Source organism: Mesoplodon mirus (genome assembly GCF_964341445.2).
Source record: "Mesoplodon mirus genome assembly, chromosome: 13".
NCBI classification, from domain to species: Eukaryota; Metazoa; Chordata; class Mammalia; order Artiodactyla; family Ziphiidae; genus Mesoplodon; species Mesoplodon mirus.
This window is the reverse complement of record NC_138989.1, coordinates 51410626-51435627: the sequence shown is the minus strand read 5'-3', so window position 1 is coordinate 51435627 and position 25002 is coordinate 51410626. Positions and strand designations below refer to the sequence as shown.

At 42.6% G+C, this 25002-nt stretch overlaps 1 protein-coding gene across 6 annotated transcripts in view; it reads right to left on the bottom strand.

The window, feature by feature from the left end:
• FHOD3 (formin homology 2 domain containing 3) overlaps positions 1–25002 on the bottom strand; it is a 495977-nt gene that overhangs the window by 129226 nt on the left and 341749 nt on the right. For 2 of the 6 annotated variants that reach the window (XM_082640045.1, XM_082640046.1), the window contains exons 11-13: positions 21700–22053; positions 21218–21292; positions 17251–17364 (exon numbers count right to left, since the gene is read on the bottom strand). The exons of 1 other annotated variant lie outside the window; for it this stretch is intronic. In XM_082640045.1, the coding sequence (XP_082496171.1) occupies positions 17251–17364; positions 21218–21292; positions 21700–22053 (543 nt within the window). The remainder of the gene's footprint in view (positions 1–17250; positions 17365–21217; positions 21293–21699; positions 22054–25002) is intronic. 3 more of the 6 variants (XM_082640047.1, XM_082640048.1, XM_082640049.1) reach the window with 3 other exon arrangements.

Sequence of the window (25002 nt, the reverse complement as noted above, 5' to 3'; positions counted from 1 at the left end):
GTGAACACACAGGCAGGCAGCGTTAACACGTGGAGGCTCTTTCCTTTCAGAACTGAGATGTGAGCTGCTAATGCAAAGAAATGAAGATTGGTTCCTCTTTTCCTAAAATGCAGCAAATGCCTTCTACAATTCAAGATCCCTTCTCTTGGGCGCCCTAACACAGATTCCTGTAGCAGGAAAGGGCAATTAAAGGGCCTCAGGAACATATAAGCTACTTTGGTCATACTGGGAACAAAGAGTTATACATATAATATTAATAAATTAAATTTCCCTAGATCTCTCTCTACCTAGATAAGCCAAACATGTAAGAGTATAAACCCTGGCCCTATAAATCCTGTTTCTGGAAATAAGCTTACCTATAATGCCAATGCTGGAATGCATTCAAACCATACAAAGGGAATATCCCAAATCATTGCTAAAAAAAGTTTTTTAAAAATACCCAAACACCAAAATTCAAGCTAGTATGGTGAATTTTTCTCTTTATAAAGGCATCTTTAACAGATTTTTATCTTTCATATTCAATCTTTCAGGAAAATGTCTGTAGAGATTGGAAGTTGCTGCATTGTTTAATCTTGGCCAGTCTGGGGACAAGCTAGGGTGTAAAGGAATAAGCACAAGGCTTTGGATTGAGAAAACCTGAGTATGGCCAGTCATTTTACCTCTCTGAGCCTCACTTTACATGTTTGTAAAATGGAGATAATAATATTCCCAACTCATGAATTACTATTAGGTTTACATGAGAGTGTACCCATGAGTTTGCTTAGAACAGCGTCTGGGCCACAGTAGACACTGACAGACATCATTTTATGTTGGGAGTCTAAACTGTACAGATTCAGGGGAATCTTGAGGTTCCAGCTTGAGGTTCCCAGCCTCAGGGTCCAGAGTGGGCTGTGGGTTTGATCTGAACGTTCCCATCATGGCTACAAGCTGGGTCCATCATCAGGACTGCGTGCCACCCGGAATGCACCTGGAAAGTTGAAGTCATCTAAGTTACACCCAAGGCAGCTGCAACCAAATGAAGCCACATAAGAATGCAGGTGGCCAGAGGCCAGAGAGATTTTGCAAGGGAGTGGATGATATACTCTGAGTGAGAGGAATTGCAGTATTTAATCTTGGCCGTAAAAGTCTCCAGGAACTGCCCCAGAAATCCCATCTGGTTCAAGCCTCCCTTGCTGGGACGTCTGGAACAGGAACTCGATTGCACTGAAATATGGTTGATAATAATAGTTAACATTTATGGAGACAATACACTGTGCCAATTATTTTACACAAAATGGCTCTTTTAATCCCTACAACTTCTTGTACTAAGTTCTATTATTATCTCCTTTATAGATGAGGAAATTAAGGCATAGCGAAGTTAAATTTAGGATGTAGCAGAGCTGAGCTTTTAAATAGGCCTATTAGGCCAGAGCCCCCATATTGACCTATATTCCTTCCATCCCCACACCACAGGTACTTAGTAAAGTACCATTCCTGCAGTACTTGCCACAGTACATGTCTCAGCTTAAATATTTATTTATTTTTCATTTCTTTCCTAAAGATGACCACTACCCTAAATTTGGCCTTCATCATTTCCATATATGTTATTATATTTCCTCTTGCAGTCTAAGTTTCTGGGTCAGATCCTATTTTCTCATTCATCTCTGCATCCTGGCACTTAGAAGAACTGCATGACTAGTCACCTGATGAATCAATTAGATACTGAATAATGAGGATGTATCAAGTCAGAGTAATCTGTATATGTTAGTCTATATGTATCTACATCCCCAGCCCATTTTCTAAGGGAAGACACATGATGAAGACCTGCTGAGATAATGTTTTTTGCATAGGACCCTGTGCCCCTGGTAACAGCTAAGTGAATACAGAGTGGGTTCCTGACCCAAAGGTAGCTCACCCAAAGGCAAGCTGTCTAGCGGTGTGTGAGGCTTCTGGTGTAGAAGGCCGAGCTAATCATAGTCGTGCGTCCAGGACTTTGAACTGGAAAGCGGAGAGAGAATATGTAGTTGGGAGAAGCAGAAGCCAAAGGATCAGGGGGCATCAGTTAAAGTTGTAAGAAGTAAACTATTGGACTAAACATAGCTCTGGTACTGCCTAAAGCTAAAAACATGAGGCCTGCAAGGATCAAACTTTTATTTTATTTTATTTTATTATTTTTTATTTTTTTGGCCACACTGTATGGCATGTGGGATCCTAGTTCCCCGACCAGGGATCAAACCCACACCCTCTGCATTGGAAGCATGGATTCTTAACCACTGGACCACCAGGGAAGTCCAAGGATCAAACTTTTATTTTATTTTATTATTTTTTATTTTTTTGGCCACACTGTATGGCATGTGGGATCCTAGTTCCCCGACCAGGGATCAAACCCGCACCCTCTGCACTGGAAGCATGGATTCTTAACCACTGGACCACCAGGGAAGTCCAAGGATCAAACTTTCTGAATGAATCACACTGTAGAACAAAGCTCAAGAATATTTATAGGAATGCAAAAAAAAATGATAATTTACAAGGTGTGGCATCCATTAAGAAATGACCGGGCAGGCAAACAAGGAAGAAAATACAACCCATAAAGAAGAAATAAAATCTATCAATTGAAAACAATCCAGAAATGACATAGAACTAGGTGACTAGAACATTAGAAGTTATTATGACTATAGTCCATAGATTCAAGAAGTTAAAGAAACTATGAACATGTTAAGACATGAAAGGTATAAAAAAGAGCCCAGTTCAGATGATCTGAATAGGCATTTTTCTGAAGAAGGCATAAGATGGGCAAGAGGCACATGAAAAGATTCTCAATGTCACTAATCATCAGTGGGATATCACCTCACACCTGTCAGAATGGCTATTATCAAAAGGACAAGAAATAACAAGTGTTGGCAAGGATGTGGAGAAAAGGGAACCCTTGTTCACTGTTGGTAGGAATATAAATTGGTGCAGTCATTATGGAAAACAGTATGGAGGTTCCTCAAAAAATTAAAAACAGAACTATCATATGACCCAAAAATCCCACTTCTGGGTATTTGTCCAAAGAAAACAAAAACACTAATTTGAAAAGATATATGAATCCCTATATTCATTGCATCATTAGTTACAATAGTCAAGATGTGGAAACCTAAATGTCCACTGATGGATGAATGGATAAGGAAGATGTGGTATATACACACAATGGAATATTATTCAGGCATAAAAAAGAATAAAATCTTGACATTTCTGATAACACAGAAGGACCTTGTGAAGTAAGTCAGAGACAGACAAATATCACATAATTTCATTCATATGTGGAATCTTAAAAAAACAAAACAAATGAACAAACAAAACAAACTCATAGATACAGAAAACACATTGGTGGTTGTCAGAGAAGGGGGTGTTAGGAGTTAGACAAAATAGGTGAAAAGTATTAAGAGATACAAACTTCCAGATATAAAATAAATAAGTCATAGGAATGTAACTATAGTCAATAATGCTGTACTTCATATTTGAAAGTTGTTAAGAGAGTAAATCTGAAAAGTTCTCATCACAAGAGAAAACAATTGTAACTTTGTATGTTGACAGATCATAACTAGACTTATGGTGTGATCCTTTTGAAATGTACACAAAGGTTGAATCATTATGTTGTACACCTGAAACTAATACAATGTTGTATGTCAATTACACTTCAATTTAAAAAAAGAATTCAGTGGTAAAGGTGATTGACGCTTGAGAAAAAAAATTGTGAACTTGAAGGCATAGAAATGGAAACTATTCAAAATGAAACACATTGCGAAAAAAGACTGGAAAAAATCAATAGAGCACCCATAAACTTTGGTAAAACTTCAAGTTGCTCAATATATATGCAATTGAAGTCATCAAAAGAAAGGAGAGGTGAAAAGTACCCCCAAAACTTGAAGAATAAGCACTGAAAATTTTCCCATTTTGATAAAAACTATAACCCATAGACCCAAGAATCTGAACAAGACTCAAGCACAAGAAACATCAAGAAAACTATATGGAGGCATATCAAAATCAAAATTTTAAAACCAATGATAAAGAGAGAATCTCTTTATCCACCAGAGGAAAAAAGACACATTGCATGAAGAGGTACAAAAAAAATTACAGAATGTTTATTGTCAGAAACAATGTAAGATAGAAGAAAGTAGAGCAACCTCTTTAAATTACTAAAAGAAAAAAACCCTGTCAACCTATAATTCTCTACCCAGCAAAAATATCTTTCAAAAATGAAGGTGAGGGACTTCCCTGGTGGCTCAGTGGATAAGACTCTGTGCTCCCAATGCAGGGGACCCAGGTTCGATCCCTGGTCAGGGAACTAGATCCCACATGCACGCCGCAACTAAGAGTTCACATGCCACAACTAAGGAGCCCGCCTGCCGTAACTAAGACCCAGTGCAACCAAATAAATAAATAAATAATTAAATTTTTTTTAAATGAAGGTGAAATAAAGACCTTTTCAGACATATAAAAATGGAAAGAATTCACCATGAGTATACCTGCACTACAAGAAATGTTAAAGAAAATCCTTCGGCTTCCCTGGTGGCGCAGTGGTTGAGAATCTGCCTGCTAATGCAGGGGACACGGGTTCGAGCCCTGGTCTGGGAAGATCCCACATGCCGCGGAACAACTGGGCCCGTGAGCCACAGCTACTGAGCCTGCGCATCTGGAGCCTGTGCTCCAGCAACAAAAGAGGCCTCGATAGTGAGAGGCCCGCGCACCGCGATGAAGAGTGACCCCCCGCTTGCCACAACTAGAGAAAGCCCTCGCACAGAAGTGAAGAACCAACATAGCCAAAAATAAATAAATAAACAAATGTGGGTTTAAAAAATAAAAAATAAAAAATAAAAACTGGAAATAACAACAGTCCTTTATAAAAAAAAAAAAAAGAAAGAAAATCCTTCAAGCAGAAGATAAATGACACCACATAGCCATCTAGATCTACACAAAGAAATAAAAAGCATTAGAAAAGATAAGATAGGTAAATACAAAGCATATTTATTATTATTTAAATACCTTTAAAAGATTGATTAAAGTAAGCATAATAACAATATATCAATCACAAATTGATAATCACATTACATATAAATGCTCAAACACCCCCAGTTAAAAGGCAGAGATGGTCAGATTCAGTAAAAAAGCAAGACTCAACAATATGCTGTCTATAAAAACAAAACAAAACCCACTTTAAATATACAACTAATTCCACCCAATTTAAATATAAAACATATAAAATGTTCTACCCAATAATATCAGGATACATATTCTTTTCAAATGCACACAGAACATTTGCCACAATAGACCATATTCTGGGCTATAAAATAAAGCTCCATAAATTTAAAAGGATTCAAGCCATACAAAATATGTTCTTTGTCCCGAGTTTTATTAAATTAGAAATCCATAACAGAAAGATCTGGAAAATCCACAAATATTTATAAGCTAAATAAATACTTTGAAATAACCCATGGATAAAGGAGAAATCAAAAGGGAAATTAAAAAGCATTTTGAACTAAATGAAAATAAGAACACAACATGTTAAAGATTTGTGGGATACAGCTAAAGCAATACGTAGAGGAAAATTTATAACACTAAATGCCTATATTAGAAAAGGCAATAAGTCTCAAATCAATGGCATCATCTTCCAACTTAGAAAAATAAGAGCAAATGTAACCCAAAGTAAGCAGGAAAAAAGGACATATAGAGAGTAGAAATCAATGAAACATAAAACAAAAATATTAGACAATTAAGTGAAACCAAAAACTGATTCTTTAAAATCAATAAAATTGATAAACCTCTAGCCAGACTGATAAGGAAAAAAAGAGAGAAGACAAAAATTATGAACTTTAAGATTGAAAGAGATATTAAAAGAACAATAAAGGAATATTTTGAACTATTTTATGCCAATAAATTTGACAACTTAGATGAAATGGAAAAATTCCTTGAAAGACAAAAACTCCTAACAGTCACTCAAGAAGAAATACATGACCTGATGTGGATTGGTATCAGATAAACATCTATTAAAGATATTGAATTTGTAGTTTAAAACTTTCCTATGAAGAAAACTCTACTCCCAGAGAGCTTCCCTGGTGAATTCTAAGAAATATTTAAGGAATAAATAACACTAATGCTATGCAAACTCTTCTAGAAAGTTGAAGAGGAAGGAAAGATATTTCATCTCATTTTATGAGGCCCACATTATTCTGGTATGCAACCATTTTGGAAGATAGCCTAACAATTACTTACAAAGCTAAACATGCACCTACCATATGACTGAGCCATTTCATTTCTAGGTAGTTATCCAAAAGAAATGAAAGCAAATTTCCATACAAAGACTTGTACACAACTATTCATAGCCAAAACTGGAAGCAACCCAAATGTCCATCAACAGGTAAACAGGTAAATTGTAGTATATTCACACAACTGAGTACTACTCAGTAATAAAAAGGCATTTACTATTGAAACATGCAACAAAATAGAGTCTCAAAACAATTACACTAATTGAAAGAAGCCAACCCCTCTCTAAGAGTACTTACTGTACGATTACATTTACATGAAATTCTTATAAATGCAAACCAATCGATAATGACAGAAGGCAGACCCACGGTTGCTTGGGGATAGGGAGGGGCAGCCATAATCACAAAAGGGCATGAAAAAAATGCTTAAGAGTAATGAACTTGTGCATTATCTCAATTGTGGTAATAGTTTCACTGGCAAAACATATGTCAAAACGTATGTGCAGTGTTTTGTATGTCAATTATACTGCAAAAGCTGTTTAAAAATAAATGCTCCTTTGGTAAGTTTGAGTTAAGTAAAATCTTATTTGTGAAAAGAGCAAATCTTCAACATTTCTTATTTAAAAAAAATATAATCTCTGGTTAAATATTAACAAAACCCAAACTAAGTTCACAAATTGATATTTGAAAGTATCAATTCACAAGTAAGTAATTTAATATGAAAACTTAGAGGTCAATAATAATAAAAAAATGGTAATTCAATGATGCAGAATGGCTGTCTTTACAACCTGGCTATGAAACTGGGGTGACCCAATCTAATGATCACAGGACAAGAGGTAACTCTGGGTTGTGCCCAGTTATAAAAGGCATTTTGCTTGCCTTGAAACAAGAAAATGGCAGAACCTTTTTCACACCTTCAGGGTCACATCCCAGCTTGCAGAATGAAATAAGCAAGCCCCAGAGGCAGTCTCAAGAAACAGGCAACTTTTCTTCATTGTCACTGCTACAGTCCTGGAGACAGCTGTCATCAAAGATGGGGATGTGGATTTAAAGGTTCCTTCTGCTCTCCTTCTCCAGCCTGTCACACACCACTCTGGTGCAGGTCTGAGCTTCCCGGACACAAGAGGAAACAGCAGGGCTCCCGCAGCTGCAGTAGAGACTGGTCCCACGGGCTATCTCGTGGACCGTGCTGGCTCACGCATAAAGCATGAAGCCATCCTCCAGGCCTGGCTGGCATCACACTTCAGCCTGTCCACTTGCCCCTTCTGCAGGCCCTGAGCCCAAGCATACAGCAGTTCTTGCTGGTTCCCTCTTGCCTCCCACCCTACTGTCCAAGACCAAATGAGTCCTCCAGCCAGAAAGAGGTCAGTCCTCTCCTGTCACAGGTCCACCTCGATTAGGCTTTATAATTAACCCATTCTCCTGGCAGCTTCCAAAAGCACTGATTGCCACCAGCCCCTCCTATGTCCTGCAGTTTCTGGGCCCTGCTGGCTTGAACTGAAGCCCATCTTTCCAGTCGTCCCCCTTCCTCTCCACTCCAGGCCAACTTACCCCTCCCCTGCATGCCTGTCTCTCCTCTGAACACCAAATGTCTTCCAAACACAATCTCCCAACTCTTCCAGATCTTCAGGATCATGACTTGAAAGATGTGGACATCTTATCTCCCTCTTTACCTCCCTTCCCCACCCCCACCCTCCCACTAGGCAAACCTAGGGACAAAGTGCAATTTGCCTTATATTGGTGACTCAGTTTCCCAGACCTCTTAATGGAGGTGTCAGTCATGAGGATGGAGGACTGGTGCTAGGCTCCCCACATTGATGGCCTCTCTTTCTCCAGTTCTTCTATGACGGTTCATTTTCTTCACAATACTATTTGCTGATGCTTTGCTTACCTTCTGTTTCTGCCACTAGAGTGTAAGCTCGATGAAGTCAGGGACAGGGTCTGATTCAATCAATGTTGGATTCCCAGGCCAGCACTCATGGCAGGCACACTGTGAGCACCTGATAAACACTCGCTGAATGAAATGGATGAGTATGTAATGTGTGCGTGTGCGTGCGTGTGTGCATGTGTGCACGCACGTTCACAGCACCTAACAGTCAGGTTTCCAGTTGTCACTGGCTACCATGGTTTTGCACTAGCATTGTACAAAGACTAGAGAGTGAAAAAGGGTAGGAAGGGGTGTGTGTTTCTATCTCTATCTAGATATCTATCTATATTTCTATCTATATATGTGTGTGTTACACACACACTTTCCAAAATCAACCCAGAAACCCAGTCTCTTCCACTATAATAGGAAAGCTTACTCACTCGTGGCCTGGCTTTGTGGGAAGGAGCAGGGAAATGGGACCAGGGACCCAGAAACATTTTCTGAAGGAGAAATCGTCCCCATCCTTCCTACCCATTTTCTCTCTGTGATCTTCTTACAATGCCAGTGCAAAACCACTGTAGCCAGTGACAACTGGAAACCTGGCCATTGGGGGCTGTCCCACTGGGAGAGGTGCACAAGCAGGGATGATGGCGCTGGGCTCAGTTTATAGCGCGGAACAACTGTAAGTGTCTCCAGGTCTGTGGTGTAGCTGTTCTATCTGCACTATTTTGATGAGTGATATTTGCACTTCCTTGTTACAGAGCTCACCTACCTCTCTCACACACACACAATGTTCTTACTTCCAAACAGAATTACAATATATACCTCTTAAGGTTGCTATGGATACCCTTTAAGTAAACAAGGGTGAGAGAATTATCTAATTTAAAAAAATCTATTCCTGGGAATTCCCTGGCAGTCCAGTGGTTAGGGCCTGGAGCTTTCAGTGCCAGGGGCCCAGGTTTGATCCCTGATCGGGAAACTAAGATCTTGCAAGCTGCACAGCGCGGCCAAAAAAATAAAATTAAAAATTAAAAAATCTATTCTAACCCCACTTTCCAAAGGAAGGAAACAGGATTAGAAGAGATTAAAACTGCTCATATATTTGTTCGCCTGGTTATTTGACAAAGAGGTAGGCGGCAGGCCAGTGAGGAATAAGGAATCTCATGCTGGAGAGGTGTAGAGAGGAGACGCCCAATAGCGAAGCAGCCAAAAGGCTGACAAAAAGGAACATAGGACGAGCAGAAAGTGCTTCCCTGCAAAAGCAAACACTTTTATCTTTACAATTTACATGTATGTGGATTCTCAAGTCCTGCTTGTCTTAAGGATTCCTGAATCTTTAAAAAAATGGCCAGCCCAGAAATGTGAACCATCCTTATCCCATGGCTTTGTGGAACCCAGGTTCACTACCCTCAGACCACTGTATGTTTGTGACCCTTATTTTAGAAACAGACGGATAAACACACAATGATTCAAAGGGCTGAGAGCTTAAACTGAGGTATATAAACCCATAAGAATGTCACAATTCATTCTGCCTGAGGAAGTCAGAGGAGTTTTACAGACAGATGTCACCTACTTGGATCTTGGAGGATGAGAAGGAATTGACTGAATGAAGAGAGGAGGAGGCTGGTCAGAGGACAGAGCAAATATGAAGGAAGGGGCCTCAGGAGCGCCTGGTAGCACTTCTGTGTGGTTGCAGTCCAGTGAGGATGGGGACGCTGATGGCTGATGAAGCTGCAAGGTGCATGCGGGACCCAAACGCAAGAGATCCTAGAGATGGTGTTAATCAGGTTGGGTTCACAGATAGGTAGTGGGAGGCACTCAAGGTTTCTAAGCAGGAAATGTCAGATCCATATTTCAGAAAGGATGGAAGACATACATCACTGCGCTACATAGTCCAGGCATGACACAGATCTCGGACTAAATCTATGGTAGTAGGAGCGGTGAGAAGAGGTCGGATCTAAAACCCACGTGGGCTATCGCAGAGCCCAGGTCCCCTAATGCCCACAGTCACTGTATGAAGCTGCCATCGGGGAGCCAGACCCTACTGTAAACTCACTCCATCAGTGGACCAGTGCATCTCCTCTTGTGCACTTTGGATGTAACACAATGGATTAATCAGGACCACATTGTGCCTTCCAGGAACTCATTGCTTGTAACAGGATTGCTATCAGGAAGTAGCAGCAGGCGAGTAGGAAGTTTACTTGGTGCATAGCACCAGGAGCACACAGCTACACAGCCTCTTGGTTTGAACCGCAGGGAATCTGTCCCTGTTGGTATCTTTTTCCTTCTGTTGGCCATTGTGGGCTCTAGGCCATTAACTGTGATCACAAAGAAAGGCAATGCCTTTTATCCCATTTTACATGCTAATCAGGATTTTCTCTGATATTTTTAAAAATCTACTTTGAGCAATTTAAATTAAAAATAAATTAGTTAACCATTTTATACGTATGAGTGTATATATGTCAATCCCAATCTAATAAGAACCTGTTGTATAAAAACATAAATAAAATAAAATTCAAAAATTCAAAAAAATAAATTAAAAATAAAAATTTAACTAGCGCCCATAGGACAATGGAGCTTTCAACTCTACTGACACAATGTTTGAAAAAGTACTGTGTAGATCAAGAGATGGAACACTGCCAGCAAGTGCTTGGGATCCAGAAAAATACATGGATCATATATTTGGAAAAAGCAGTGATTTGAAAACCAGACAAGTAGAACCTCAAGGCATACGTAGATACTAGCAAAGGCCAGAAATAATAAAAGCCAAAGCAGACTAGAACAGAAAGACACAAGCACCCAGACACCCATACAGAGCAGTCCACGTGGAGGAGGAAATCAGGATGAGGGAGACACAGGTAGCAGCAAATTATACTTGGGGCAATGGTCACTGGGCCTGCAAGTAGCTAAGAACTACAAGAGTGAAAATAACTGAAAATAGGGAGGAAATGCATGGAAACGGAGACCTTCATTCAGAGGGAGGGGTTACGATTTCAGTGGTAGGGACAGGTGTCCTAGGGGGTCACAGGAAGTGAGGGGGGCTTGAGCTCAGTACAGCAGGCTCCCACTCTCCTCGTCCTAGCTGCTTGGTCCCAGCTTCCCCAGATGTTCCCGTTCTCTTTATTCCAGCACAGTCAACCACCATACAAAACCCCACAACAGCATATGACAAAAATAACGGACTATTTCAAGGTAGCACATGATACAGTCATATTCCAAAAACTGGGAGGAAGGGGGGCTCCTGATGGCCTCAAACAGTTGATCCATCCGAGAAGGTGGGCACCAGAGGAGATAGGAAATGCTCCTATGGGAACACCTTGCACAGACACATAAACGAGCCCATATTCCTGTTGGTATATGACAAATCGATAGGGAAATGATGGATTGATTGTTCACTAAATGGTACTCAAACAAGTGAAAAAATGTAACTTGGATCTCTGCCTCATACCATATGCCAAAATAACTTCCAGATAGATAAAATATTTCCATGTGAAAACTGTAGCTATAGAAATAATAGAAGAAACCATGGGAGAAAAGGCTGTCCTCATGAGGAACACTAAACCCAGAAGATAGAAAAGATTAATAAACTTGACTCCAAAATTTAAACCATTCTGCATGGTAAAAACACCATAAATGTTAAAAAAAAAAACCCACCATAAATGTTGTAAAAAGACCAACCACTGAGGAAAATAATTGCTTCACCTATTGCAGTTTATAAAGAACCTGTATACCTCAATAAGAAAAAGAACACAGTGATCATGAACCAAAAATTCACAGAAAAGGAAAGGTACCTGGACATATGAAATCATGCTCAATCACATTCATAATAAGAAATGCAAATTTAAATGTTAATGACACACAACTCTTCACTACTGAGGGAAACTGGTTGAATAGTTGAATGACACCTCTTTGGCAGAGGTGTGGGAAAACAAGCTCTCTCACACACCTGTGGTTGAGAACCAAAACTGGTACAATCTTCATGAAGAGCAACTTGGCAAAAATCAATCAAAATTTTAGAAATACAAAAACTTGACTTACTAAATCTATTTCTGGGCTTTTTACCTAGAGATAATCACACATGTTCAAAATGACACATAGACAAAAAGACACATGGATAAAAAGACACATGGACAAAGATTACACTGCAGTATCATCTGTAATAGCAAAAGATTAGGGCCCACCATTACAGGACTAGGTATATGAAGAAGCACCCAGAGAACAAAATATTAAAAAGAATGCAAAGGCGACAAGTATTTCTATGGATAAAGAACCTAGATATATATATATATATATATATATATATTTTTTTTTTTTTTTTTTTTTTTTTTTTTTTCGTTACACGGGCCTCTCACTGTTGTCGCCTCTCCCGTTGCAGAGCACAGGCTCCGGACGTGCAGACTCAGTGGCCATGGCTCACGGGCCCAGCCGCTCTGCGACATGTGGGATCCTCCCGGACCGGGGCACGAACCCGTGTCCCCTGCATCGGCAGGCGGACTCTCAACCACTGCGCCACCAGGGAAGCCCCCTAGATATATTTTTAAGTGAAAAAGCCAGATGCAGGGCAGTTTGTGTAGTGTGTTACTATTTGTGTAAAGCTGTATTAAACACATATATGCTGATATTAACGTAAAATATCTCTGGAAGTACACATAAGAAATTGCTAGGAGTGGTTGCTTCTGGGTAAGAGGAAGCTTCACTTGCACTGTGCACACCTTCACACCTTTCAAACGTTATACTGTGTATACAATACATGCTAAGCCCATATAAACAGTAATACAACAGAATTTAAAGTTGCATGCTTTATTCATCCCTTATTATCCATTTATTCCCAAAGGAAGTGTCACTACTAATATCTGGGCTTATAGTCTTCCAGGAAGTCAGAAAAACTCTGCTGGGACGACTATACAAGGCAGACAATTCCCAAACTTCTAAGGACTCCTGACATTAGTCTGTAAAACAGGCAGGTGATTGCCATTTACAGTAGACAACAGCACTATCGTAAGGGGGAAACAGAGCAGAGTCAGTGCTTATGGCACATACTGCCAGGTCTACAGGGAAGTCCTCCCTGGCCTCCTAAAGTCTCCAAGGTGTACCCACTGAGCTCTCAGCATCTTCACCTGCTCATCCCCCCCACCCCAGGGGCCTCATTCCCAGAGCACTTACTTCCTAGCCCCAGCACAAAGACTGACCCGCCTCAAAGCACCTTCAACCCCCCGCACTGGACTTACATCCCCCCAAACTCCCTCCGTACCTGCTGTCACAACACCAGACAAGCCTCCAGCTGCCACTTCTGAAAAGGCCACCAGATGGGGATGGCGCTGCACGGATGGAGAGAAGATGCGCTCTGACCAGAGCCGCAGCACCTGTGCTGTGATTATTGTTTGCTCGTTTGTTTCATTTGAATGTTTGAACGTGAATGGTTCAAATAGTCTTGTAATTTTGTTTTCTTTTAAAAAGAAAATATTTAGAACATTTCCACTCAAAAAGCACTTTTTCAAGATTGAAGCATTTTAAAAGTCTGCTTTCATTAGACAGTTGCATCTTGTATCCCTGAGGGCTTTTGCAAATAGTTCCAGGTTTCTTATTTTGTTTTGTTTGGGCACAACTCAAGTAGCAATTTCACGAAAATCAGTGCTACACTCTCTGTTTCGAAAAGAGCCCTATAAACGAAGCTGTAATAGGAGATGTGGAGATGGATTCGTTTTAATACCCCTGCCTTGATTTAATTTATATATTGTTTCTTCAGTTTTTCCTTTCTAGGTCGATTTATCATTCCGAGTTTTATTAACATCCAACACGCTAATATGCTTGGGAAAAAGATGGAAAACTCCAAACTCACAGTGATGCCCAGCTGTAGTCCCAAATCGGGCTGACCTGCCTGAAGGGGTGTTTTGGTTGGCCTGATTTTCCTAGGACTTCAGAGAAGTAAGACTTCCTTCCAAATCAAGGGAAAGGATTTCTAGAACTGCCCGGTACTGCATGGGGTCCTGTCATGCTGTTTATTAGTCAGGAGTGTTCTGACAGAACATGCGGGTTCTCAGTGCAAATTTGCAATTGTTCATAATAGCTCAATGTTTTTCCTAAGAGTTTTCTTTTTGGTTTCAATAATTATGGGTATTATAAAACACCTCAATGATAAATCTTACAAACTCTACTGAAGTAATAACAATCATGTATCTTAATAAGGCAGAAAATATTTGTAAATGTAAAAATAGATTATGGGTGACATCCAAAGAATCCAGTTATTAAATAGGAAAAGGAAATAAATAAACTATATGAAAATATACATTATCATAAATACAACTGACATAATATGCTTGGGTGGTAGTATACAAATATAATTTGGAGTTGGGGCCCCTTTGATTTTTCTTTTTTTTTTTTTAATAGTCACAAAACATAAGCTAGCAAGGTGAGAGTAAGAAGTGATGATGCAGCCCGGCCTGGTGGCTTCCTGGCCTTAATGAAATGGCACATCTGATGTTTCAAATGATCCATCACATGGTTTTTCAAAGTCGCAGATGGTGATAGTTGAAAAAGTCATGCAAATGGAAAGGAAGTAGGAAACTCTTTGAAGCATTCCTTGCTAGTGGATACAGTGGATGTAATGAATTTCCTATGGCGGAAGTGCACAGTAAGAGAGAACAGGACGGGCCCCTGCTGTCCCCAGTGACTGGGTCTCAGCGTGCAGGCTCCCTCTAGGGGATTTTAACCCAGTGCCTTCTTCAACCTGAGGACCACTGAGTTCTCACCTCCCCAGCTCCTGGAGCATCTCCCTGGGTGTCAGACAGACCCCTCAGGCCTTGCGTGCCCCAAGATGAACATCTCCATCCTCGATTTGCTTCTCTTCCAGTATCTTCTACCTCAGTTCCTTGTTTCTAACACCCACAGGCTCCTGCAAGCCTGAACCCTCACTTTGCTTCCCCTGCTCCCACCCTCCCGGCAGCAGCCAACCCGCTGATCCTCTCAAGCCCCAAGGCCTCTGCCCTTCTTGGTCATGGTCACCTCTCTCACACTCAGAGAAAGCTTCTGGCGGTCCCTGTCTCTGCGGCCTCACCCCGCTGGCTCCTTCTGCGCTGTTGACAAATTAGAGAGCATCACCAGCTGCTTCAAAACCCTAAAGCCGGGCTTCCCTGGTGGCGCAGTGGTTGAGAGTCCACCTGCCGATGCAGGGGACACGGGTTTGTGCCCCGGTCCGGGAAGATCCCACATGCTGTGGAGCGGCTGGGCCCGTGAGCCATGGCCGCTGAGCCTGCGCGTCCGGAGCCTGTGCTCCGCAACGGAAGAGGCCACAACAGTGAGAGGCCCACGTACCACAGAAAAAAAAAAAAAAAAAAAAACAAAACCAAAACCCTAAAGCCCCAGGGCCTTAGGATGAAGACCAGCCTGCCCCCAGGGCACTCTATCCTCTCTGAAAACCAGCCCCTTCCTCCCTTGTTTAATCCCCCAGCAACCCCAGAGGACACTCAGCCAGCCCCAGCAGGGAAGGAGACACAGACAGGAGTCCTTCAGGGGCCTGCACTCCTGGAACAGCCCAAACTGGACCTGGGTTTCCAGTAGGCTGAGGCTGGGGCTTCCCTGTTAGGACCTGGGAACAATGTCCCCCAAAGGCCAGGGCTTGGGAAACCTGCAGACCTTCTATCCTTATAACTTCTCAACTTCAGGGACCTCCAAACTCTTTTCCAACCAATGAGTGGATAATTCACCTGGATACTTCAACTCTGCCACAGCCCAGCCCCAGGTACCATGGGGGGCACAGCAATGAATGGAGCCTGGTTTCCTGCTCCCAAGGAGCTGGCAGCCAAGCATGTGCGAGGTATGTGATGTAATATCGGTCAGACTCTCATATTCCTCACTTCAGCCCCAAATCTCACATCTAATAGGACAAAGGTTCTCTTTACTGGTGACCTCTCTGGGAGCACAGGCAACCTCAGCTGATCCCCAGAAGAGGTGCCCTAGGGCAAAGGGCAGAGAGTGTCTTCAGGGTAATCAACTTGTTACCTTATTACCAAGACCAAACTGAGCCCAAATATGCCCAGCGCAGCACCACACTGCACTGTGGAACCTGGGATTTTGACACCATGGGGTTTATGCACCATCTTAGAAATTACAGGTGATGTGTGGCCAGGTAAACCCCATTGGACAGCCCTTCCTCCTGGGGCTCTGTATCCCAACCAAACCCCAAACCACCAGCAGCGCTCAGCAAAACACACTTCAGAATGCACAGGAGACGATCTGAATTTGGAATACAGATAGAATTTGTTTTAAATTCGGGATTTGAGGCAAATGACTTCTGTGAATCGCTCATGTCTCAATATCTGATCCATCACGAGCTGCTGGAAGTTATATCTCATCATCATACACTGTCACGTCCCACTGGACCCACATGGTGGGGTTCACACAAGGCTTTCATGTGTACTTTTTCATCTGCTCATCAAAACCACCCTCTAAGGTAAGGGTTGGCATAAGGGGCATCTACCCTCAGGGGTTAAATAATTTCCCACTGAGTGAGCTGGAACCCTAGCCTGTCTTCTCTAACTCAGCACTCTTGCCATATAAGGGTATCTGTTTTTAATTGTTCTAAGATTACAGGTCTTACCTTTCCCTTGTAAACACATCCTGTGCAATCATTCGCTTCTAGGAGTAATAATCAGTTCATTTCTGGTGGTCTAATTAGTACTCTTGCCAAGTTACATTCCTTCCATGGACCCATACAATCTGTTTCTCTCCTGGTAGGTCCTGGATTAATTACACAACACCTTAACAGGCCCACTACCTCCTGATTTACATACAATGAATCATTCAAAGGTGAAAACTGATGTGTATAAGACAAATTGCACGGTTTACACAAAATTTAGAACAGTTTTTAAGAGGTGAATAGAAACATTCACATTTAAATATTTTAGAGCAAACTGGTATACCTATCTATAGTATGTAGGGAGATAAGACAGTATTACCAATAAAATATCACCTCTAATAAAATATTTACTTAGTACACAGTGTGAAAGAGACAGAAAAGATTCTTACCTTTGGGCTATTTTCTGTAAAGGGAAATATTTCAGATTATTCTTTTCATTTATACTTTTCCTTTGGGCCCTCTTAATGAAACTGATTCCCTTCACTTGAGAACAGGGAAGTCATCACCATGCTTCTTCTAAAACCCACCTTTCCAGCCCGGCCTCCTGTGGAGGTGAAAGAGGTGACGTGACGGTGATGGACACATTGGATGCAGACGAGGGCCTCGAGGAGTGATGAGAGTTGTTGCCAAAGTTGCTGTATCTGGAGAGCGCAGAGATTTAAGTTGTGGGGCAGGGAGGGACAGAAAAATGGGTACCAGTCAATAAATGAATAACACTTGGCAACTATGCTAATTTTTGCAAGAAAAACAGGTCTGGAAATGCTAGCACTGTTCGTGATTACCCTAACTTGAAGAAACTTAGTAACTTCTTTGTTTTCTTTCTCATCAGAAAAACTTCCCAAAGTCGAAAACTATTAGGCAGCAGGATTTATGACAAAGGGTTTAAATAAAACCCTCATATTTCCTTTCTTTTTAAGTGTACATTAAAACTAGTTGCTGACATAAATCAAGAATCCAAATTACTTTCAATTGAATCTGAAGATTTTCTTGCCTCTCATGGTGGCACAATTATCATTAATTGCATCAAAGTTCTGCAGAAAATACCAGATGATTAGCTAAAAAACACTGGATTAAAAATTCTCCTTTAGGTGTTTCTGAATCAATTTCATCCATTAAATGCTATAATCTCATCACATGCCCAAGGATCAAGGAGAAACTGTCCCCAGACCTTCTAGGCTGGCCTGCTGCCTAGAGGTGCATGTATTCGATGTTTTCATCCAATATTTCCCTAGAACCAAAATTATAGCCACTAGGTTTAAATGAGCTTTTATCATTTCCCAGTCGTCTCTAACAAGTTTCAGGATTTGTAAAATTCTAGAATTTTCTTTGTTTTTCAGAATAGCTGTTCTTTAGCTATTTGTATTTAGCTATCATGATCAGAGCTTTGCCTCACAACCTCCTCAGCTACAAGGTAGGGCCGACTCCTTCTTCAAAACTGGTGAGGACACAGTACTGGAGTGTGTGGGACCCCAAGGGTCACTATGATATAAGTGCACAGAGACCTTCCCCCATGCAGTGAATCCAATATAAACTCCCACCAACTAACCATTCTAGGAAGCAATTTGACCTCAAAATGTGGATACCCCTTGACAAAGTAGGTCTACTTTTGGGGTGTTAACATAACTTTATGGTTATTTATATACTAAAAGTATCACACAGGAAGATACTCACTGGAGCCTCATTGAGATCATGGCAAAAAACTGGAAACTACCCAACCAGGTAACAATGTGAGAATGGCTAAGAAAGTATGACGTAACATTCGTCAATGGAAGATTATACAACCATTAAAATGATTGCCATTTTATAAGTGATAACATGGCAAATGTTTATAATGTACGTGTACGTGAGAGTGTGTGTGTATAAATATACACACACATACTGCATGTAACATCAAGATATAATATTACACATTGAGTTTGATCACAACTGTAAAAAATATTCTTAAAGGTTAAAAACAACGTGTAGAAAAAAGTGTTAAATAAACAGGCCATCTACTTTTAAAAGTGGAATACGGAGGTGAAATTTCAGTTTTCCTTAATAAATTACATTATTATAATGGGAAATAAAATACTTATATTATCCCAAATCTATCCTGTGTTGCTAAGTCTGGTGTGTTGGCTGTTACTCTTCTGATTTGTTTATTTGGTATCATGTGTCAGCCTGTGCTAAGTACCAGGCACTCTGTCAGGCAGATGGGGACTCACAGTACTACCCCACCATCCTCCTGTTAACATACCACCTTCATGGGACTTGGTTTCTGGACACTCATCTTCTCATCTCTTAAAGTCCCAACACTCTACCTGTCCAACAGGTTGTTTACTGCTTCTCCAAGTGAGTATTGGCTTGATTTTTTCAAGAGGGCCCCCAATTATACAAATATTGAATCACTATGCTGTACACCTGAAACCAATATAACGTTATGTCAATTATACCTAAATTAAAAAATTAAAAAAGAGGACGCCCCCCCTTGGGGCTTCCCTGGTGGCACAGTGGTTGAGAGTCCGCCTGCCGATGCAGGGGACACGGGTTCGTGCCCCGGCCCGGGAGGATCCCACATGCCATGGAGCGGCTGGGCCCGTGAGCCATGGCCACTGAGCCTGCGCGTCCAGAGCCTGTGCTCTGCGATGGGAGAGGCCACAACAGTGAGAGGTCCGAGCACCGGAAAAAAAAAAAAAAGAGGGCCCCCAAAACCACAGGCCACAGAGAAGACAGAAAAGCAAAGGATGAGAATATACAAAAGAAAGGAAGCAGCAGAGAGGGGAGCACAAGCTCAGCAGGGAAGAGAGGGAGAGAAGCAGGAGGCAGTGGGCCCCACTTGGGAGGGAAGGACGCTGCCCAGGACCTCCAAGTCCTCAGAGACAGGCCCTGGGCTCCAGCTTCAGCCCTGTGTCACCCAGCTGCCTAGACACTAAGCTTGTTATTCTACGTAAGCATCTAAAACCATCCCCTTCCCAACCAAAAGTGAGCATCCCGGAGAATGTTTTAACAGGATTACTTTACTAAAATTATGTTTCGATGATGTTATGGAAATAAAACAAGCATAGTGTCGTTTTCCCTCTTTTGGTTTTTCTACTGGTTGAGCAATTAATTCAACGACCTCATGGTCTAATTTTGCTTCTGAATTTCAGCCAAACTAACTGGATCATACAATTCACTCAATTCACTACACGGCATTTTTTGGTTCGTTTGTTTGTTTGTTTAACATCTTTATTGGAGTATAACTGCTTTACAATGGTGTGTTAGTGTTTGTATTTTTAAAAAATTCTTTTTAATGACTAACTGGTTGGTCTCTATTATAACCCATTCAATTGCAGTCAACCACTGAGCAGTCAAACCTGTGGCCATACAGACCTCTGAAAACCACAGTGAGTGAACATCAGAAAATTAATTGGTATGAATGATATTTATACAATATTCAAATTCCTGTCAAATAATTAAAAAATTGTAAACTTTTCTCAGTGAAATCCAAGCCAATCTTCATTCACAAGCATGCAGATGCTTTTCTCAATTTATGTGTATATTCGTTTTGTCCATTTCCATGTTTCTATTGCTCTCATCCCCCAGGACTGTCAGTGGTACTGAAGCCTGGGGACCAAGTGGGAGGGACCTGGGTCCCAGGAAAGCCCCTTCAGAAGCTGTGAGACCATCACCATCCTGGGCTAACACCACCCTGCTGGGGAAGATGAGGTTGTCAAGATATTTTTTCTTCCGGTCAAATGTGCAGCTCCTAACTTGTACACGGATACTGTTCTTGGGGAACACGAGAGCTATGCTGGATGCATTTCATGAAAACTGTGTGAAAGATCACAATAACTGAGAATTGTAGACCTAAAAGAGACTGGTAGAGGACTTGCAGTTTGGAGGTGTTCAAACTGGAGGCCACGTACTCCTGATGGTATACAAAGCCATTCTGGTAGACACCACTCTCCACTTACCCAACCTCTCTGTGCCTCAGTTTTCTCACTGTATATAAGGGCTAAAAATAGAACCTACCACTTCAGGGTTAAGTGATACTTTAAAGTACAGGGCTTGGCTCTCAATAAATGCTCAATAAATGTTAGCAATTATTATTATTACTCTTCATATGGGAGTGGCCATCAGTCAACACTGACTTTTATTATTGACTTTGGACAACTGATTATTTAAAATATGCAAACCCTCTGTTCCCCATTCCCGCTCTGCAGAGAGGTCCTGATCTAGGCATCAGTGAAGGGCGGGCACACAGGCAAGCTGACAAGCACCTGCTGAAAATTCCCTGTGCCCTTTTGATTTGCACACCTCCCTCTCTCTGCCTCATCTCCGGTTTGCATAAGAATCATTGAGGTGTCCATACTTAAATAATGTAATTATACTAATGCCTGTGAAGTGATTCAAACTGCAATTGTTTGCCATCTCATGGGAAGCTATGAGCAATGTCTGAAAGAAAATTACATACATTAGAATAAAAACAGAAAGCTATAGAAAAGGGAGAAGAGATAAAGAAAAGACACCCACCTATTGGAAGAGAAAGACCGGAAGTTGTAAGGCTCGGAGGCAGAATACGTGCTCGGATGGAGAGAATCAGAGGAACTGTTAAAGGAAGGAAAACCTCACTCAAAACGCTGCCTGGAAAGCTGGCAAAGCACCTGGCTGCCTTCCGCAGATCAAAAGAGAGCCCGTGCCAGAGAGATGGGCTTGAGATGTGTAGATTTTGACAGACTGTGCATATTTTTATAAATCTTAAATTCAAAAATCCATCTTTAGTAATTACAACACAAGAGCTCCTCAATTCAAGGAGCTGGAATTTTCTCTTCTGCCTTTTGCCTACATACTGGTAATTAGTGAGCGCCCAGGGAGTTCACACCACAACTGCTCTCTGCTCTGACTTCAATCTCCACAAACGCAGCGAACGAAAGACAAGCTAGAGGATGCAGCTAACGCGCTGCGTCACCGTCCCGGGTTAGCCTCGCACAGGCCATCACGTGGGCCGGATCTACCTGCTTTCCTGCTGGGATTCGGCTTCCTTTTCCTTGGTGGACAAGGGCGAGTCCTCAAAGTCATAGGAGAAGAGGTGGAAGGGGCTGTGAAGCACATAGGGCAGCTTTTCTACGGTTGGTGAAGCCTTCGGGGGGCCGGGTGCGGCGCGGAAGGGCTGAGAAGCCGGGGAGGGCGTGGAGGGCGCCAGCAGGGCAGGCCCGGAGGCCCTTCTGCGCAAGGGGTTCCCCGCCGCACTGTCGGCCGGGAGCTGCTTTCCCGGGGAGGAGGCACTGGAGGCCGCGGGGAAGGCTGGACTCTCGCGAGCAGCATCCTTTCCGGCGGGGACCTGCTCTGAGGCAGGGCTGGCCTCGACGCTGGGTCAGCAGGGAGGAGAGGAGGAGAGGAGGAGAGGAGGAGAGGAGGAGAGGAGGATGGGGAAGGAAGGGGAGGAACAGAGATTTGGGAGAGAGGGAGCAAAAGTTAGGAAAGAGAAGAAGACACGGCAAAGCTCACTACTGCTGTTAGGGCCGCTCACTTAAGAGCCCAGCTGTGTTTCTTGACCTGCAGCATAAAAGCCAGAAGCCCTGGTTGTCCCAATAATCCTGGCGCCCTGGGCTTGCCAATCTGGGGGGTAAGACCCACCTGGCCTCTGAGCATACAAGGGCCTTTATGAGGGGATTTAGTGGAACCTCAAAGGCTCTTCGGCACCTGCCCCTCAATCCCCAACTTTCTCCCCACTGGGTGTGTCGGCACCGGAATTTCCACAATTTGAACTTCATTTCTTTGTCTTGATCGAAGAGGGGACCTCCTGAAACACCCAAACTTGAGGACGAGGTATCCCACAAGCCCCATACTTACAGTCACTGCTTTCAGATCCTTTCTGGAAAGCAAGTGTGGAGAAGGAGAAAAGATGCCAGCAAGAAATGCAAAGAGCTGGAAATGAGGGCCGGCAGAGTGAAGACACATTTCGCCCGGTTCACACCTTCCCCAGGGCCTCCTCTACCACTAAGGCCCTAGATGTCTAGACTCCTGCAGGCAGGCCTCATTGTGCCACAGATACAGTTATGAAGACTTTCCATCTTCAGGGGACTGGATTTAGACCACTTAGACATTTTGAAGCCGACCTTTGTAACAGGAGAATCTACATTCAACTCTGCATTTTTCAAAACCATAGTCCTTTTCCCAGAGAACTTGACTCCCAGCCATGCCCACTTGGGAACAGGATGTGAGCTGGGTTTTTTTCCTACCTCAAATCCAGAGCTCCATCTGTATATAAGGGCAGGGACATACCGGTTTCCCTGGCTCAAGGGGAGGATGGGATGAGACCACACTGCAGTGCCCAGGGCAGGCCTGGCAAAGGTGGTACACAAACACAGGGGGCACACGTGGTGGGCACACATGGTGGGCAAACACAAGAAGCAGCCAGCAGGAAGGGGAAGCAGTGGAAGACACTAAGCCCACAGAAGTAAGCAGAATCTTTCCCACCACTTTTAAGTCTAGTAGGTTGACATCAGGGAAGAAATAACATCCAGATCAATGTTAATGAATACCGTGTTTAAGATCAAACCCTGGTGTTTAATATGCACACCTTTGCTTCCTAAAACTGAAAAGTCTAACTGTATAGTCTCTGATGAAGACACCCTCCAGAATCAGTCATATAGTCAAAGACACTGCAGAGGACAGGATAAACCACCATCTAACGGTGTAAATAACAATCCCATGTAAAGACAGCACAAGTCAGTAGGGACGCCTTTGGAGGCTGCTCTTTCCAGCCAGATTCCTCCATCTGGTCTGTAGGTACTGCTGAACTCTTTGAGTCCCTAAGGGTGAAAAGTTTGTGGGTGGGACATACCATGCACATTTAAGCACGTGTGGAGCCACACTGATATATTTATTGAGGGTCCACAAAATTTTCTGTGACTCATTTTTGACCTAAGGTGGGACTGTCAACTGAACCTCCTCCCTTCCCAGAGCATCCCTAACTAAAGTCACTACCCCCCAGCACGGCACTCGGCATGGGCGGGGGCCCTTGGTTAATGCCGACCTTTCTCCCCATCTCATTCTGGAATGTGTACCTCACTCTCTGTCACTAGATCATTCCTCTCCTCTCTCTACATCCTGCTGGCTTCTTCCCGGCCATTTCCAAAGGGGGGAAGCAATCAGTTCAGAGAGGATTCCATGACCCCTGGGAGTGGTGGGCATCTCAGCACGTCAGATGAGCCTGTCTGAGAACTTCTATATGCGCCGGTGGCCCCAAGAATGAGGCCACAGCAGCAAAGAATCACATTAACTTTGAACTTGGTAAGAGAAAGATTTTACCCTAATTCATCCAAGATCCTTTTGACTTTGCTTATTTGTGGAAAAGCTTAACAGCAACAATATCAGTTGTCCGTGTAATCCATCAAGTGAAGGAACCATTCAGTTATAGAATTATTTTTGAATATCAGAAAATGAACTTACCCATGATCAATTTTTATTTTTCATACAGACATCATTTGGGGAAAATACCACAAAATTTACACATATCTGCAAGGTGCCTGTGTCTGTTAACACTGCCCGAAGACAGAAAGGATGCACCTTGGAGAGGTGAGTGGAGGACACAAAACTCCCCCAAAGGGCTGGAGAGCTATGGTAGTTATTCTAGGCACGCAAATAAATGCTGGGAATTTTTTCTATGCTATATGGGGTGAAAAGTGTTCCTGTCCATTTGGATAAAAATCAAAATGCATTATCCCTACAGCAGTCATCCACACATTCTAGATAACACTGTACTGGTACAATTAGTAGGAAGAAGGGGACACATGGAATTATTCTTCCCACAGTGTAGAGAGGGTTAAAGTTTTCTGAGCAGAGAGGAACATCCCGTTAGTTACTGTCAATCTGACTGAGCCAAAGCACTCAATGAGGGAGGGGACAGTGGGGACAAAAGCTCCTGGGTGTGTCTCCCATAAAGCAAGGTTAGGAAGGCAGCATCTGAGTGAAAAATACGGTTCTCTAGGGAAAACATGCTCAGTTATTTCTATAAAACTAGTCACTCTGTGGCTCCGTGTAAACGTTTGCCAGTGGGAGCTAGTGAGGAAGGGAGGAGGCTACTGAAGGGTTGGCAGCAAACTATCCGTTAGGAAGGAGACTCCAGGCTTTTGGTGGGAGCCGGGGAGTGTCCAGCCCTCGGTACCTGTCCGTGCCCGGACAGGGGGCATCGTCATCTTTCTCTTCTTCTGAATTGGGCTCCGTGACTGGCTGCTCCTCTTCCTCCTCCTCCTCCTCGACCCTGAGGCAAGGCCAGGAAAAGAGAAATGCACATAGAGACAAGATGGAAAAGC